The 17,610-nt window shown below is 42.2% G+C and overlaps 2 protein-coding genes across 5 annotated transcripts; both read left to right on the top strand.

Annotated features, from left to right (window-relative positions):
* The first annotated feature begins 1,788 nt into the window (after positions 1–1,788).
* LOC115183855 (C-X-C chemokine receptor type 3-2) lies at positions 1,789–5,892 on the top strand. The gene is made up of 2 exons (XM_029744871.1): positions 1,789–1,920; positions 2,731–5,892. The coding sequence occupies exons 1-2, from the start codon at positions 1,888–1,890 to the stop codon at positions 3,844–3,846; spliced, it is 1,149 nt and encodes a 382-aa protein (XP_029600731.1). The 5' UTR covers positions 1,789–1,887; the 3' UTR covers positions 3,847–5,892.
* A 7,103-nt stretch (positions 5,893–12,995) lies between these two features.
* LOC115183809 (C-X-C chemokine receptor type 3) lies at positions 12,996–16,775 on the top strand. Of its 4 annotated transcripts, none has more exons than XM_029744867.1 (3): positions 12,996–13,367; positions 14,062–14,417; positions 14,870–16,775. In XM_029744867.1, the coding sequence occupies exons 1-3, from the start codon at positions 13,307–13,309 to the stop codon at positions 15,653–15,655; spliced, it is 1,203 nt and encodes a 400-aa protein (XP_029600727.1). In that variant the 5' UTR covers positions 12,996–13,306; the 3' UTR covers positions 15,656–16,775. The 4 variants fall into 4 exon arrangements, with proteins under 4 accessions (XP_029600727.1, XP_029600728.1, XP_029600730.1 ...); XM_029744868.1 differs by having other exon boundaries at positions 14,058–14,417; XM_029744870.1 differs by lacking the exon at positions 12,996–13,367 and adding an exon at positions 13,403–13,928.
* The last annotated feature ends 835 nt before the right edge of the window (positions 16,776–17,610 follow it).

Below are 17,610 nucleotides of genomic sequence, written 5' to 3'. Positions count from 1 at the left end.
AACACACAGGTGTCTGTAATCATGGCCAAGTGTGGCCTAATATCATTGGTTAACTCTGGAATATAAAAATGGCATACAAAGAACATACAAAAAAACAAATGGATAGCATACGATCATAGATTCATTTTAGACTACACAAGCTTACAAACAATTACAGGCCTGCAGTACCCCGGTCGGCCTTTAACTAGAGTTATTCAGTGAGAGGGGGGGCAGCACTGAGCTAGCCTGCAGTACCCTGGTCGGCCTTTAACTAGAGTTATTCAGTGAGAGGGGGGGCAGCACTGAGCTAGCCTGCAGTACCCTGGTCGTCCTTTAACTAGAGTTATTCAGTGAGATGGGGGGCAGCACTGAGCTAGCCTGCAGTACCCTGGTCGGCCTTTAACTAGAGTTATTCAGTGAGATGGGGGGCAGCACTGAGCTAGCCTGCAATATCACTTCCTTGACTTCAAATGCGTGCAATTCAATGACTTTTCACGTTGAAATGTATATAAAACAATATCCATTGCTTGGAATACAGTTTTTTTTTAAGGTGAAAAATCTTGAGTCTCAGTGTAATTCCCGTTACTGGTCTTCATATAGGAATGAATGATGTGACGTGATCGATGACTTTGTCCATTTAGTATAGATATAGAGACATTGGTTCTGTCTGAGGAGAGGGAGGGAGAGGGAGGGAGAGGGAGAGGGAGAGGGAGAGGGAGAGGGAGAGGGAGAGAGGGAGGGAGGGAGAGAGAGAGGGAGAGACTTAATGCAGCTAGATTTCTTTAGGAAGCTGAATGAGCCTAGCTAGAAACAGGGGTTGTTCAGAGGACTCAGGCAGACTCCTGCACAGAGAGCATTGTATCCCTTTCTGTCCTGTAGTCAAGATGGATCCCTGACTTGGTTCTCCCTCTGTTTGTAAGCTTGCGTAGTCTAAAATGAATATATGATCGTATGCTATCCATTTGTTTTTTTGTATGTTCTTTGTATGCCATTTTTATATTCCAGAGTTAACCAATGATATTAGGCCACACTTGGCCATGATTACAAACACCTGTGTGTTTTTTGACACTATATAAACGAGTCATCTCACAGTGTTTGTGACCATACCCTGATGAAACCAGCTTGGCTGTCGAAACGTTGGGCATTACATTTTTGCATCTGAGCTCCTAGGGTGTGCGGCTCTCCCTTATTTTCAAGTTTTCTACTCAGCTAGCCAGCACCTCGCCCTAATAGGTGTGTGTTTCTTTTTCTTCTAGATCAATCAATCGAATTTACCACAGGTGTACTCCAATCCAGTTGTAGAAACATCTCAAGCATGATCAATGGAAACAGGATGCACCTGAGCTCAATTTCGAGTCTCATAGAAAAGAGTCTGAATACTTATGAAAATAAGGTATTTCTGTTTTTTAGTTTTTATAAATTTGCAAAAACGTCATCATTATGGGGTATTGTGTGTAGATTGCTGAGGAAAAATCTATTTTACAATAAGGCTGTAACTTAACAAAATGTAATAAAAGTTAAGGGGTCTGAATACTTTCCGAAGGCACTATGTGTACTGTACATGTGCAATGTACTACATATCGCCAATATAAGCTAGAAATAACAGCAGAGATAGACAGAGAAACGTTTTTATAGTTATGCACTGTCTGCCTCTGTTGAGTCAGCCACATACATTTAGTTTTTTACCTTTGATATGTCACAATCCCCTTTGGACAGTCATCGGTTCCTAACATCTGTCTTTGAATAGGTCTGCTTGGCCTAAAATATAATTCGGTTCCTGAATTATTAACTTCTCCTTTTTATTTGGTTCAGAGTGGCAAAAGAAGAGAGGAACGCGGGTGAGTCTACGAGAAGAGTGTTCTGAGTCTGTGAAGGTGTTTCAGGTGTTCTGCTGTTTTGTTCGTAACAATGGATCACGTCAAGGCAACCACAGATTACTATGTGAGTAACGATCTTGTTATGCCATATACTGATGAATGTAATTCTTTATGACTACAAGACCAATAGACGCTGCAAGAAATAATTGGGAGTAGCACACCAAAAAAAATTATTAGCCAAGTAAGTCAAATAAGAAATGATATTTTACAACAACATGGTTGGTCAAGAAAGGAACAGAATAAAAATAAATATGACAATGTATAACTGTACATTAAAACTTTTCTTTTAAAACAATGGTTAGAGAGTCTGAAGCCACTTAAAATATTGTTCAAAATCATAGAAGCTACAAGTAAGTGTATGATCTTAATTTGATCATGCTTTTGTTGCTGAGAATTTTCCTGCACCACAGGAAACGCAGATAAGCTTTGTAATTTACATAAATTCACTGAAAACTTACACTAACACAGGGTTATATTGACGTTACTTTTCATGTAGACTACTTTTGTCCAGCTAATATTCTAACCACCGATCAAGCACCATTATGGACTAAATGTTCATATCCTGTGGCTTCAGGACAATTTTGCTCTGACTATATAGGTCAAATTAAGATGTGTAATAGGAATTTAGCACTGCATCATCTTGAGTTTAGTCAGAGATACAAATGCACTCTGTCCTATGAGGAGAATCCAGGGCCTGTATCCATAAAGCGTCTCAGAGTAGCAGTGGTGATCTAGGATCAGTTTTACCTTTTAGATCATAATGAACAAGATTCTATGGGCAGGGGGGAATGCTTCATGCATACGGACCCAGAACATTGTTGTAGTTAGCTAATTTTCCATCCTCAAACTCTCTTTTCCTCTCCTATGTCTCCAGATTTATGAAGACAGCTACAACTATTCACCTGAAACAGGCAGTAGCCAATCCAGTGGCGTGCCCTGCAACCAGGATGGCATCATGGACTTCACCCGGAGCTACTCCCCTGTGGTCTACAGCCTGGTGTTTGTGCTGGCGCTGCTGGGTAACATCCTGGTGCTGTGTGTGCTGATGCGCTACCGCACCTCTCAGACAGGCGGGGCCTGCTCCTTCTCCCTCACCGACACCTTCCTGCTCCACCTGGCCGTGTCCGACCTCCTGCTGGCCCTCACGCTGCCCCTGTTCGCCGTCCAGTGGGCCCACCTGTGGGTGTTCGGCGTGACCGCCTGCAAGATTTCCGGAGCCCTGTTCTCTCTGAACCGCTACAGCGGCATCCTGTTCCTGGCCTGCATCAGCTTCGACCGCTACCTGGCCATCGTCCACGCCGTCAGCACCGGATGGAAACGCAACACCTGCCATGCCCAGATTGCCTGTGCACTTATCTGGATAGTGTGCTTTGGCCTGAGTGGGGTGGACATCGCCTTTAGACAGGTGGTGAAGGTGGAAGTGGGGCGCTCGAGGGATCATCAGGGCCTGCTGGTGTGCCAGACGGTGTTCCCCCACAGCTCATTGCAGTGGGAGGTGGGGATGCCGCTAGTCAACTTGGTGCTGGGTTTTGGGCTGCCCCTGCTGGTCATGCTCTACTGCTACATCCGTATCTTCCGCTCCCTCTGCAACGCCTCGCGCCGCCAGAAGAGGAAGTCCCTTCACCTCATCGTCTCCCTGGTGTCCATGTTTGTGCTCTGCTGGGCACCCTACAACTCCTTCCAATTGGCCGAAAGCCTGAAGAAGCTGGGCGTGATTAGTGGAGGCTGCCAGTTTGGCCGCACGGTGGACATCGGGATCCTGGTGTCTGAGAGCATGGGGCTGTCACACTGTGCCCTGAACCCGCTGCTGTACGGCTTTGTGGGGGTGAAGTTTAGGAGGGAGCTGACTAGAATGTGTAAGGGGCTGCTGGGACAAAGGTTCTATACAGGGATGAATGGATGGGGAGGACAGAGTAGAGCACGGAGGACCACTGGGTCCTTCAGCTCAGCAGAGAGCGAGAACACCTCCCATTTCTCTGTCATGGCGTGAGCCAGCCACGTGCACAGAGAGGGGTCTACCTGTACCCGAGCACCTTTTTGTTGTTGTTCTGAACCCACAAGTCATCGTAAAGTCGTCAAGTTCACCACCCCCCACTCCCCATCCCATTGGTCTGCCCTGTACAGCGCTTGCGTGTGCCTGGTATCCAAACATGCATGGCTTGAGATGCAGTCACCGGTCGGGTCTGTGTAGAAAGCTACCTAGTTTAAATATCAACAGTACTGCCACAGCAGCATAACATTTGATCTACATCATCATCAATATTTGGTTTGGCCTACATTGCCTACGCGCAGCAGAGAGGCAGAAGACATAGAGAGGAGCAGCTGCATTCAGGCTCTATGACCCAACTCAATCCCTTCATCAATCGGGTGTTGCACATGTGTGTCAGGGCAGCAGCAACACAGGTAGTCTGGACTTTAGCTAACCACCATATACTAAAATATCCACACAAGCCACCAGCCAGCCAGCCATATACCATAGCATGAGTTAGAAGAGTATGAATATTATAGTATATAATGAAGTTATTATTTAAGAGCATTGAAGAGCAATCTCAAAAAATGCTGGTTAACTATCAGGTTTACATCAATCATCAACACAATGATCAGCTGATAGCCTATCCTCTTTAACCGATGTCAATCATGTGTTTAGGAGGCACTGTAAGTAGCATACTTACAATTTTTGATGAGTGAGTGTGTTGTTGCAGAAATAAATAGGTTTATGTTTTTTTTTATCGCTACAAAGGCAGGTAGTATGTTATGAATTTAGAGATATACTTTTTTAAAGGTGGTTGTCACTAGTTACCACAGCCAAAAAGTCAAAATTGGCTCTAATGTAAAAATTAATTAAAACAAAAATTAACTTTTTGGTCTTAAATTAAGGTTAGGGTTAGGTATAAGGTTAAAAGTGTGCTTAGGGGTAAGGTTAGGTTTAAAATCAGATTTGAAGAAGAGGAATTGTAGAAATAGGCGGGGTTCAGCCATAATTATGACTTTGTGTCTCTGGTAACTAGTGACGACTGTGAAAGGTCTGTGCATCGTGGCCCTGGTGAGAGTCTGGAGAGAGGGAGAAAGAGAGAGAGGGATCGGGGGATGTGGAGACTGACAGAAAAAGAGAGAGGAAGAGAGAATACAAGACAAAAGGGGGACAGGGAGTCATGAAAAGAGGGAACAGAAATTGGAATGATTGTGAAAATGACAAAATGGGGAAGAAATACAGATGTGCACATTGTGTCAAAGTGAGAAAAAAAAGTATGTTATTTTGTTGTGATTCATTCCTCTGGTGCTTCCTGATAGTGGCCTTGCTCCTAGTAGCTCAAAATGACGGTGCTTTTAAAGACCACACCTTCTCAGGACGGGGCATTTTTCATATAGTAGCCTACTTTCGCTCTCTTCTTGTAAATACAATTTTGGGGTCATTTTTGTTCATGAGATTCTACAGTCCATCCAATCGCATAGCCTTCCATGTTAAAACCCCATCTGCCTCTAGTGTGACCATGTTAACTCCAATATCCTCTAGTGTTTGGCTTTATGATAAATTGATGACTATAATTTCAAGGAACTGGATAATCTCTTGCGAAATAGATTTTTTTTTAAATGTTTGAAACCCACTCCCTCAAAAGGGCCAAGTCATCACTATATGTGTTACTCATATATTGCCTTGTAGTTTTGAAGGCAGCAAATACTTATACATTTCAAATCCTCGCAGCAATAATTTTTTCTTTGGTTGATTGCTTCATTTTGTCACTTGCTGAAGAGGGGAAACAAAGGTGTTAAGTCATGACAGACATGCAGCTTTACCTATGGCAAACTGTCCACGTGTCCTTTGGTACCAGACTGTTATTCAGCATTTGCTAATTTACTTATTTAGATGAGATTGTTATAAATCAGTCAGCACAACAGATATGTACATAGGATTGTATACATGTATTTGTAATGTTGTATACATGTAATTTCTATATTGTAGACATTTGAGGAAGTAAAATAAAACATTGGGGGAAATGTACTTTTCATATATCAATAAATAAATGATATGCAAATATCTTGTTACATCTCTAGATATTTTTTGGCTATACAACATTTCAAGGTTAATTTACCTGCATTAATGTAGCAAGTAGTATCAGGAAACGTTCAAGTAGTACTTACCAAAAAAGGCCAATCTCGCCATCTGGTGGACAACGTATAAAACAATGTATGTTATATTTCTTTCCTTATCCTCTTAATCTGTAGCATACGTTATCTCTACTTCGAAACAACATGGCAGGTGAAAACAAATTCCCAGGTCATTTAACCTGGTCTCAGAGCATTTCGTATTATTCTGTATGTAAATCCGAGACACTCCATTTAGTATGATATGTTATGTTTGGTATGGGTACCAGTGGAGGCCCCTCAGAGGAGGAAGGGGAGGACCATCCTCCTCAGTGAATTTCATACAAATAAAACATTTCAAAAGTTATCCTTTTTAGATAATACTATATTAATAATATTCCCATGTCACCAAATAATTGATTAAAACACACTGTTTTGCAATGAAGGTCTACAGTAGCCTCAACAGCACTCTGTAGGGTAGCACCATCGTGCAGCCGGAGGACAGCTATCTTCCATCCTCCTCTGGGTACATTGACTTCAATACAAAATCTAGGAGGCTCATTGTTCTTACCCTCTTCCATAGACTTACACAGTAAACTTCCGGAGGACATCCTCCAATCTATCAGGGCTCTTGTTGCATGAACTGACATGTTGTCCACCCAATCAATAGATCACATAATGAATCTAGTACAGAAGGCATAAGCTACAGCTAGTTAACACTGCAGTGCATATAATGTGGTTAGTAGTTGACTCAAAGAGAGAGTAAGACAATAGTTTCACAGTTTTGAACAAATTAATTTCTTCCAAAATGTAGGAGAAGCAAGAGAAAGATAGAGATTTCCAGATGTCTTTTTCACTTTCTGTTTCACTTACTTAGCTAGCAAATGCAGCGAGCTAGTTTAGCCTACTCAAACACCCTGCTCAAATAGAGGGATGCTATGTTAGCTAGCTGGCGATGACTATCCAACACAACACTGGAACACTTCCAAGTCAAGGTAAGCTTTTGGTTTTACTAATTTATTGCCACCAGGGCTCGCTGAGGTAACTGCTACAATGATTGTAGCAGGTTAAATAACATGTTAGTTCTAGTATTAGCTATGCTGACTATGACGTTATTTTAGCCAATATGGTGACAACGATGTAGGCTGTATGTAGGGGTTGTGATATGGTTTTGCTTGTAAAGGTGTTTTTGCCTGGTCACATACAGCTGATGTGTAGTGCAGTGAAGTCTACAAGGGAAGGGAAACGGTGAGAGGAGGGTTGCGAAAAGGAAAACAAAATGGCTGCTATAAAAGTGAATCATATGGGGGTGTATTCATTCCGCCGATTCGGTGGAAAATAAGTTTCTTAAAAGGAAGCAAAAGGAACAAAACTGGGATAAACATACCTGAATTTGTCTAATATAAACTGTTATATGCAACTGTTGGACTAATGATTACACCCTAGATCAGCTAAATGCAGGCAAGAAGAGTGCGCAATGCGATATTGAATGTGTCACTGTCTGTCCATGTGTCACTGTCTGTCCATGTGTCACCTAAAAAAATTATCTCAACCTGTGTGCACCTACATTGTAAACTTTCATTCATAGGCTAGGTTGTAGCAACCTCATGATGTGTATATGGAAAATGTCAGAATCATGTAGTAGCCTAAACTTGTCACATTGAACTGGATAAATGGAATATGAATGACAGTCATCCAATGTACTGTAATAGAAATAAGCTATTCTCATGAAAAGTAAAAATTGTCCTCCCTCATCTTAAATGGCACCGACCGCAACTGATGGGTACATAAGACAGATTGTTACTTAAGGGTGGTTGGTCGGGGTGGATGGGTGGGCGAGTTTGAAACTCATCACAGACAACTTAGTATTTTAGTTAATTAGCAATTTTTCAACTACATACTACTTTTAAGCTACTTTGCAACTATGTATAATGCAAATGTCTAGCAACCAAAGGTTGCGAGTTCATATCTTATCACGGCCAACTTTAGCATTTTAGCTAAGTAGCAACTTGAAAACACAAACGTCTAGAAAATCAAAAGTTGTGAGTTCGAATCTCATCACAGAAAACTTTAGCATTTTAGCAAATTAGCAACTTTTCAACTACTTACTACTTTTTAGCACCTTTGAAACTACTTAGCATGCTAGCTAACCATTACCCTAACCCTAACCCTAACCTTAACCCTTTAACCTAACCTAGGGGTGGCAGGTAGCCTAGTGGTTAGAGTGTTGGGCTAGTAACCGGAAGGTTGCTAGATCAAATCCCCAAACTGACAAGGTCTGTCGTTCGGCCCCTTAACAAGGCAGACTGTTCCCCCTGTTCCTAGGCCGTCATTGTAAATAAGAATTTGTTCTTAACTGACTTGCCTGGTTAAATTATAAATAAAAAAACTCTTAAACTTAACACTAACCCCTAGCCTGGCTAACATTTGCAAGCTAGCTTATGTTAGCCACCTAGCCAGAATTTGTAACATATCATACATTTTGCAAATTCATAATATATATAATAATATATTTTTGCAAATTTGTAACATATAATATCTTTTGCGAATTCATAACTTATTTTACATTTTGCATATTCGTAACATATAATAGGAATTGTAATTCGTAACATATCATACAAAATGGTAGATGGACGTCCACAAATGAATAAATACCATATTCAGTGGTGACCCGTCATTCAGGGCAGCTGGGGCAGAACCTCACCTGTTTTGAGCCCCACATTTATAGCAAAAAATATATATATGTACACTACCGTTCAAAAGTTTGGGGTGACTTAGAAATGTCCTTGTTTTCCATGAAAACATACATTAAATTATTTGCAAAATGAATAGGAAATATAGTCAAGACATTGACAAGGTTATAAATATAGATTTTTAGTTGAGATAAGAATTGTGTCCTTGAAACTTTGCTTTCGTCAAAGAATCCTCGATTTGCGGCAATTACAGCCTAGCAGACCTTTATCATTCTAGTTGTGAATTGTTGAGGTAATCTGAAGAGATTTCACCCCATACTTCCTGAAGCAACTCCTACAAATTGGATTGGCTTGATGGGCACTTCTTACCTACCATACGGTCAAGCTGCTCCCACAACAGCTCAATCGGGTTGAGATCCGGTGACTGTGCTGGCCGCTCCATTATAGACAGAATATCAACTGACTGCTTCTTCCCTAAATAGTTATTGCATAGTTTGGAGCTGTGCTTCCGGTCATTGTCCTGTTGTCGGAGGAAAATGGCTCCAATTAAGCGCCGTCCACAGGATATGGCATGGCGTTGCAACATGGAACGATAGCCTTCCTTCTTCAAGATCCCTTTTACCCTGTACAAATCTCCCACTGTACCACCATGAAAGCACCCCAGGACCATCACATTGCCTCCACCATGCTTGACAGGTGGCATCAAGCACTCCTCCAGCATCTTTACATTTTTTCTGCACCTCACAAATGTTCTTCTTTGTGATCCAAGCACCACAAACTTAGATTTGTCTGTCCTTAACACTTTATTCCAATCTTCCTCTGTCCAGCGTGTGTTCTTATGCCCATCTTAATCTTTTATTTTTATTGCCCAGTCTGAGATATGACTTTTTCTTTGCAACTCTGCTTAGAAGGCCAGCATCATTTCTCAGGACAAGAATAGACTGACGAGTTTCAGAATAAAGTTCTTAGTTTCTGGCCATTTTGAGCCTGTAATCGAACCCACAAATGCTTACGCTCAAGATACTAAACCAGTCTAAAGAAGGACAGTTTTATTGCTTCTTTAATCAGAACAACAGTTTTCATCTGTGCTAATATAATTGCAAAAGGGTTTTCTAATGATCAATTAGCCTTTTAAAATGATAAACTTGGATTAGCTAACACAACGTGCCGCTGGGACATAGGAGTGATGGTTGCTGATAATGGGCCTCTGTAAGCCCATTGTATATATTCCATTAAAAATCAGCCGTTTCCAGCTACAATAGTCATTTACAACATTAACAATGTATACACTGTTTTTCTGATCAATTTGATGTTATTTTAATAAACAAATTATTTGCTTTTCTTTCAAAAACAAAGACATTTCTAAGTGACCCCAAACTTTTGAACAGTAGCAGGGCTCTACAGTGCGAGTATTTCACTCGTATTTGCCCCTAAAAATAAAATGATTTACGAGCACAGCGTGCGAGTAAAGATTACAACCTACCGTAATCTATTTTTCCCCCACTGCTAATTATTTAAAAACTACTTGTCCCACATTCCACAAGCGGCATGCGCCAACCACAGTAGGGTTTTCAGTGATGACGCAGTCCAGTCAGATTGAGAGAAAGGTGAACAACACTGGAAAAAAGTATCGGTATATACTGTAGGCTATAACTGACCATACTAAATGAAACATATCAAACTAAATTGCATCTCTCAGAATTACATATAGAATAATACGAAATGCTCTGAGACCAGGTTGGGCAATAGGATATGAAATGTGTGCATGCATAACCCTGTTGCTTTTAGTAGTGTCTTCAGATCAGTGAAGGAGGAGAGGAGATTAAATTAGGGCAGGCGTTTTTAGTCTAAACTACTGAGATGGACTTGCTCCACGAATGTAATATAACTGAAGCACTATTCTGTCAGGCCCCGATGTAGCACAACTACCACGGTTGAAGCCTAGGTTAAGCATGCAAACTAGAACTGTCTCCAGCACTTCATGTTTGGACCTTGGAGCTCATATGCAGGGGCGAAAATCTGATATCAACTTTGGAGGGGACATTTTCTCAAGAGCAATTCCTGAGGGGGACACCAAAAGTAGTGCTGTAACACATAGCCTACATTTAATATGGTAAATGTATATTGAGGAACCAAAGAAATAAGGTGTTTGCCGTACTCCTAACTACCGGTACCCAAAACTACACAACTAATCACAACAGCAATACCATTGCCTTTAACAAATCTTAGTTCAGTCACCAGTTTAAGTTGAGAGTGGGGGTATCCATGGCATTTTCCAATTATGTTCCTATTTTACAAGTAAAAAAAATTGAGAACCTTTCATAATGTTGCCAAACAAAGACTCAACAAACTTACCTGAGACTCCCTGTCTCTGCCAGTCTGTCCCTGCATATCTGTCCCCAACTCTGCTGTCTGTGTGCCATCTGTTGCCTGCTCTGCCTAATGACATCATTGTGAAACATTTCCATTAGAATTTCATTTCTTTCTTATGAACATTTTATCAACTAGTCTTTGAGATATTAGGCTACTAGGGTTCTTACTTTGCGTTTTGGTGTACTGAAAAATACTCTGATGTCCGTCTTTTTTCTGCCATTTTTCTACCTGGTTGGCTACACACACAGTATGTAGGTTATTTACAGTAGGAGATGGGCTTCTATCATCTTATCTTCTATCATTCTATATGGGCTTCGATCTAAAAGGTAGCTAGCAAATGTGAAACGGATTGCAGTGACAAGAGTTGACAGCTGTATGAGTTCACCATTTACACAACATATGCTGCAACCTTTTGTAATTTTAATCGTTTGTTTCATATTGGCTGGCTTCTAACAATAGCTGAATTTGCAAAGCTAGCGAGCACCAATTCAGTGGTGTTTGCTATAATCTTTGCTACCCGGGTTAAATAAAAGTGAAATAAAATATATAAATAAATGTTCCCTTGCGACAATTTAGCTTTTGCAACGAGACCATTAAATATATTTAAAACAATGGTAGAAGAGAGTGTAGTTCTGTTCAGTTTATCGCTAACCTTATCACAGGGACTTTGAAGCACTAACTTACATGCATGCTGATCTTGGAATAAATTGACGATAGCAAAGATTCCATCTTTGACGACGCCACATAAATGGAATAGGTACTAGCTAGCTTAATAGTTCATATTTGCGCGCTAGCTCTACATATTCAGCTAGTGTGTGTGTGCGCGATTGACTGGATTAACCTCACGTCAGTTACGTGCATTGAGTCAGTTACGTGCATTGAGTGCCTTTCAGACAGTAGATACGACCTCTACGTTACCTCGCAAGCTAAGGAACTGGCAGTGGATCAAACCATTGTGAGGCAAAGGGTGGGGGGGTCGCAATCTTTTGAAACTTAAAAACGAGCTATTAAGTGTCTATAATCAGCACAATGGCTTTCATTGCGTATTATTAATATTATTTAAATTACATAGTTATGTTTCAGTGATATATTGGGGGGGACAAATCATATTTTTCCCAGGATGGGGGGGTCGTGTCACCCCCGTCCCCCCCGGGATTTCCGCCCCTGCTCATATGAATAGCAGTGCCGCCTACCAATACAGAAGTGGATAAAAGTTTCCCGCAAAGCAACCACAGCTGCTGATACCAGCAGTATATCTGCCAACCTGGTCTCAGAGCATTTCGTATTATTCTGTATGTACCGAAGAACTCCATTTAGTATGATTTGTATTTATTTTATTTTTATTTCATCTTTATTTAACTAGGCAAGTCAGTTAAGAACAAATTCTTATTTACAATGACGGCCTACCTCGGCCACACCCGGACAACGCTGGGCTAATTTGTGGATGTCCATCACTCATTTCTTATGAAATGTTACCAATTGCAAATCCTATTATATGCTTTGATTTGCAAAACGTACAATATGTTACAGATTTTCAAAAGTATAATATGTTACAATTTTTGGCTATGTGGCTAACATTAGCTTGTTGGCTAACGATAGCTACGCTATGGGTTAAGGTTAGGAGTTAGATTAAAGGGTTAAGGTTAGGGTTAGGGGAAGGGTTACCTAAAAGGGGTAAGGCTAGGGTTAAGGTTAGCTAACATGCTTGGTAGTTGCAAAGTAGCTCAAAAGTAGTTAGCTAAAAGGCTAAATTTGTCCATGATTAGATTTGAATTCACAACCTTTGGGATGCTAGACGTTCACGTTATACGCCGATCCCAACCAACCACCATACTTTAGTTATTTCCTTAAGTAGCCATCTGTCTTATCTAACCATACCAAACGTAACATGTCATACATATTTTTGTGTCACGGTTCCGGAATTACATTTACTATGTTACGTCTTGTCTATGAGACCAGGCTGCAACATCGACACAATACATTCTGACAAATCCACTCTCACCCGCTCGCGACCGTGTTCACATTGCGCACAGCACTGCTTTTGTGAACGTAAACCCCGCCAAGTACATGTTATTGACCGACAATCGGAAGCTGTAGTAGGCGTTAACTCTCTAAAAGTCCTGCATCATCCCCTTAACCTCCTTCACTTTTGTTTTGTGTGAACTGTTAGTTCAATTTGTTCTCTCTCTTTCCTGCTCAGGGAATGCAGCCATTCAAACAAACTGTCTGTTCTCTACTTATAGTGTAAGCGAACAGAGCTGTGTTTGTCTCCAGTCTCTGCAATGCTACTGGGACTACTGAATGATCGGCTATTTTAATTTTAAATTGAACCTTTATTTAACTATAGAACACGGCGAATGTGGTAAGTACATTTCTCATTTCAAACCCCCTCTACTGTCTATGTGTTTTCTCTTCGTCTGTGGTCTTTGTCCTACACAAGTTCTCTTTACTCCGCTTATGTCTTTCATGCTTTGTGTGTGTTTGTGTGCATGTGTTCGTGCACCCATACGTCCATATTTCCCATGTTCTCTCTGTTTTGCTTTCTCTCTGTCTCCCCCTCTCTCTTGCCATCTCCCACCAGTCTTTCTGGTTTAACAGAAAAACTGATAAGTATAGAATACCTACAGAGAGGTTAGAGAGTGTGGTTCGAGCACAACGAGACAAACTCCCATAGTGTGTCGATGGCACCAGTCAGATGATCTGCAGTGCAGTGGACAGCCCCCGTAAGGGGAACTGTACTTTCCGCTCTTACTATGCTGTGTGTGGTGTTGCCTCATCTGGTGACATCGGAATCATGTGAGCAGCGTGAATATAATATGATCTGGCCATTGTCAGATGAGACACTTCAGGGGATACCTCTCTTTCTCACAAAACGTGTCAGTGTTAGAGCAGAGGACCGGAGACTAAAGACAGATCTCTCTAGGTATAACTTGGTGAAAGAGGAAATTGTTGTCCTCACCAACACACATTCTGCTCGCATTGTTTTTAGCTTAAACCCAATAGATTGATCTGTATTACCCAAATGATCAACTGATTCTCCACTTCTCTACAGACAGACATGGATTTGGACCTGGGAGGGATATTTCTAGAGAATAGCACCTATAACTACGATGAGGACTATGTTTATAAAGAGGAATGCTCCCCTGAAGATGGCGTTGGGGTGCATTTTGGCACGGTGTTCCTCCCGATGCTCTACTCTCTGACACTGGTCCTGGGGCTAGTGGGTAACGTGCTGGTCCTGGTGATTCTGGTCCAGAAGAGGCGGAGCTGGAGCGTGACGGACACCTTCATCCTGCACCTGGGCTTGGCCGACACTCTGCTGCTGGTCACGCTGCCCCTCTGGGCTGTTCAGGCCACTGGGGAATGGAGCTTCGGGACCCCCCTCTGCAAGATCACTGGAGCCATATTCACAGTAAGGACTTGTGGGGGGTGACTGGTCAAGCAAGTGTATATACCTGTATGAACACATGAACTGGGGGTTGGGGATGGGGAGAGGGGGTAAAGGATTTGGACTAGTGTGGAGTAGTGTGGTATATGATGGAGGGTTCTAGTGCTGTGAAATCCGAGGGCTGGGTAGTGTAGGATAGGAAGGGGAGGAAGGGTTTTTACATCCTATTATTCTGCTAAGTCATCGGATGCACTTTCAATACATCATTCAATCCAGATCAGGGTTAATGTACTCTTAATGGGCTCTTCCTCTGAGTCCAATAATAAACTGTCAACATTTCTGGGAAAAGAGGAAGTACAGAGGAGGAACACAGCTGTTTCATCTTAATGTTCATTCCAGCCAAGAGCTTTCTCAAGTTTATATCTCTCTGTTCTCTATCTCTCTATCTCTCTCTCTCTCTCTCTCTCTCTCCTCAGATCAACTTTTACTGTAGCATCTTCCTGCTGGCCTGCATCAGTCTGGACCGCTACCTGTCCGTGGTCCACACAGTCCAGATGTACTCTCGCAGGAAGCCCTGGATGGTGCAGGCCAGCTGCCTGTCCGTGTGGCTTCTCTCCATCCTCCTCACCATCCCCGACTGGCACTTCCTGGAGTCTGTGAGGGACACCAGACGAGACAAACAGGAGTGTGTCCACAACTACCCGTCTCTCTCCCAGTCTGGGTTTGACTGGCATCTGGCCTCCCACACAGTGGGCTTCCTCCTCCCATCTGTCATGCTGCTCTTCTGCTACTCCTGCATCCTGCTGCGGCTGCAGCGCGGCTCCGTTGGCCTCCAGAAGCAGAGGGCTGTCCAGGTCATCCTGGTGTTGGTGCTGGTCTTTTTCCTCTGCTGGACGCCCTACAACATCACCCTAATGGTGGGCACCTTTCAGGGGAGACCCGGGGAGCCTGTTTCTGGGTCCTGTGAGAATGGGAGGACAGCTCTGGAGAACAGTCTGGTGGTTACGTTCGCTCTAGCCTGCCTGCACGCTTGCCTCAACCCAGTCCTCCATCTCGGCCTGTGTAGAAACTTCCGGCGACACGTGCTGGATATGATGAGGTGTGTTGAGGGGGTGCAGAACGATCCGGAACTCTCACTGTGGGATTCAGGTGTGGTTGAAGACTCACCTGACCAAGCAGAGGAGAAGGGGACGTTGAACCCAATGACACCCATGGGACAGGTACAGTCCACCCAGAGCTCATGGGTAGGAAGAGGATCCTAATGACTAATATTGTATGTCTTCCTGCCTTGAGGGGAAGTTGATGTATGGGTCATGGGTCTGGGGATTGGTGGATGACCATAACCTGTGTCATGAGAGAAAGACATGCATTGTAGAAAGCCCCTTATGAGGACTGCTTTCTTTGAATTGCACTTTAATGGAAAACGCTCAGACTAAATGTATATTTGTATAAAGTCAGTCGGTTGTCTGATCTTCACGTTTTGTTTTACCTATCGATGTCGTCCGGCTCTGTAGAATCTGTTGGAAAGATTCATACAATAATTATTCAAACCTACAAACTTTTATTTGGCTCTATACTCCAGCATTTTGGATTTGAGATCAAATGTTTTATATTAGGCGATGGTACAGCATGTCACCTTTATTTGAGGGTGTTTTCATACGTATCTGTTTTACTGTTTAGAAATGAATGCACTTTATGTATCTAGTCCCCCTATTAGAAGGTGTCATAAGTATTTGGACAAATTCACTTTAGTGTATTAAATTTAGTCAAAAGTTTAGTATTTGGTCCCATAATTCTAGCACGCAATGACTACATCAAGCATGTGACTCTACAAACTTGTTGGATGCATTTGCAGTTTGTTTTGGTTTTGTTTCAGATTATTTTGTGCCCAGTAGAATTTAATGATAAATATTGTATTGTGTCATTCTGCAGTCACTTTTATTATAAATCAGAATAGAATGTGTTTTCTTCTATATTAAAGTGGCTACCATGATTACAGATAATCCTGAATCAATCATGATTAATGATGAGTAAGAAAGTTAGATGCACAAAGATCATGTCCCCAAGACATGGTAACCTCTCACCATTACCAATAACAGGGGAGCATAGGATTTTCTGTATGACATTTCTGATATTTCTGAGTATCATATTTATATATCTGTAACTTTCTCACTCAACATTATTCACGATTCATTCATAATTATCTGTATGAAGAAATCCCAAACTTTTCTCACATAATATTAAAGTTTTAGTAGGACTTGTGTATGTTACTGTTCTATTGTGTAACTATAATGTTATATTTTCCAATTATATACTGTTATTTTATTTTTCCATTACTGTATATAATTAATAAATAAGAGTATGTTTCCCTTTTTACAACAATTGTTTCACTTTTGATTTCCTCAAGTCGGTGTCACAATATCCTATAAATTGACCAACTCTGGGGAAGCCCAATGTTGTTTTTACCCTTTCTACTGGCTGGTTTTACCCTGTCTGACAGCAGCATGAGACAGGGTTTCCCACTCCGTCCCAGACATCCCAGGCTTGAGTTCATTTCTTTCTACTGGCTGGTTTTACCCTGTCTGACAGCAGCATGAGACAGGGTTTCCCACTCCGTCCCAGACATCCCAGGCTTGAGTTCATTTCTTTCTACTGGCTGGTTTTACCCTGTCTGACAGCAGCATGAGACAGGGTTTCCCACTCCGTCCCAGACATCCCAGGCTTGAGTTCATTTCTTTCCACTGGCTGGTTTTACCCTGTCTGACAGCAGCATGAGACAGGGTTTCCCACTCCGTCCCAGACATCCCAGGCTTGAGTTCATTTCTTTCTACTGGCTGGTTTTACCCTGTCTGACAGCAGCATGAGACAGGGTTTCCCACTCCGTCCCAGACATCCCAGGCTTGAGTTCATTTCTTTCTACTGGCTGGTTTTACCCTGTCTGACAGCAGCATGAGACAGGGTTTCCCACTCCGTCCCAGACATCCCAGGCTTGAGTTCATTTCTTTCTACTGGCTGGTTTTACCCTGTCTGACAGCAGCATGAGACAGGGTTTCCCACTCCGTCCCAGACATCCCAGGCTTGAGTTCATTTCTTTCTACTGGCTGGTTTTACCCTGTCTGACAGCAGCATGAGACAGGGTTTCCCACTCCGTCCCAGACATCCCAGGCTTGAGTTCATTTCTTTCTACTGGCTGGTTTTACCCTGTCTGACAGCAGCA

This window comes from Salmo trutta, chromosome 3, assembly GCF_901001165.1.
Source record: "Salmo trutta chromosome 3, fSalTru1.1, whole genome shotgun sequence".
Lineage (NCBI taxonomy): Eukaryota > Metazoa > Chordata > Actinopteri > Salmoniformes > Salmonidae > Salmo > Salmo trutta.
Note: the sequence above shows the minus strand (reverse complement) of the source record. Positions and strands in the feature narration are given on the sequence as shown.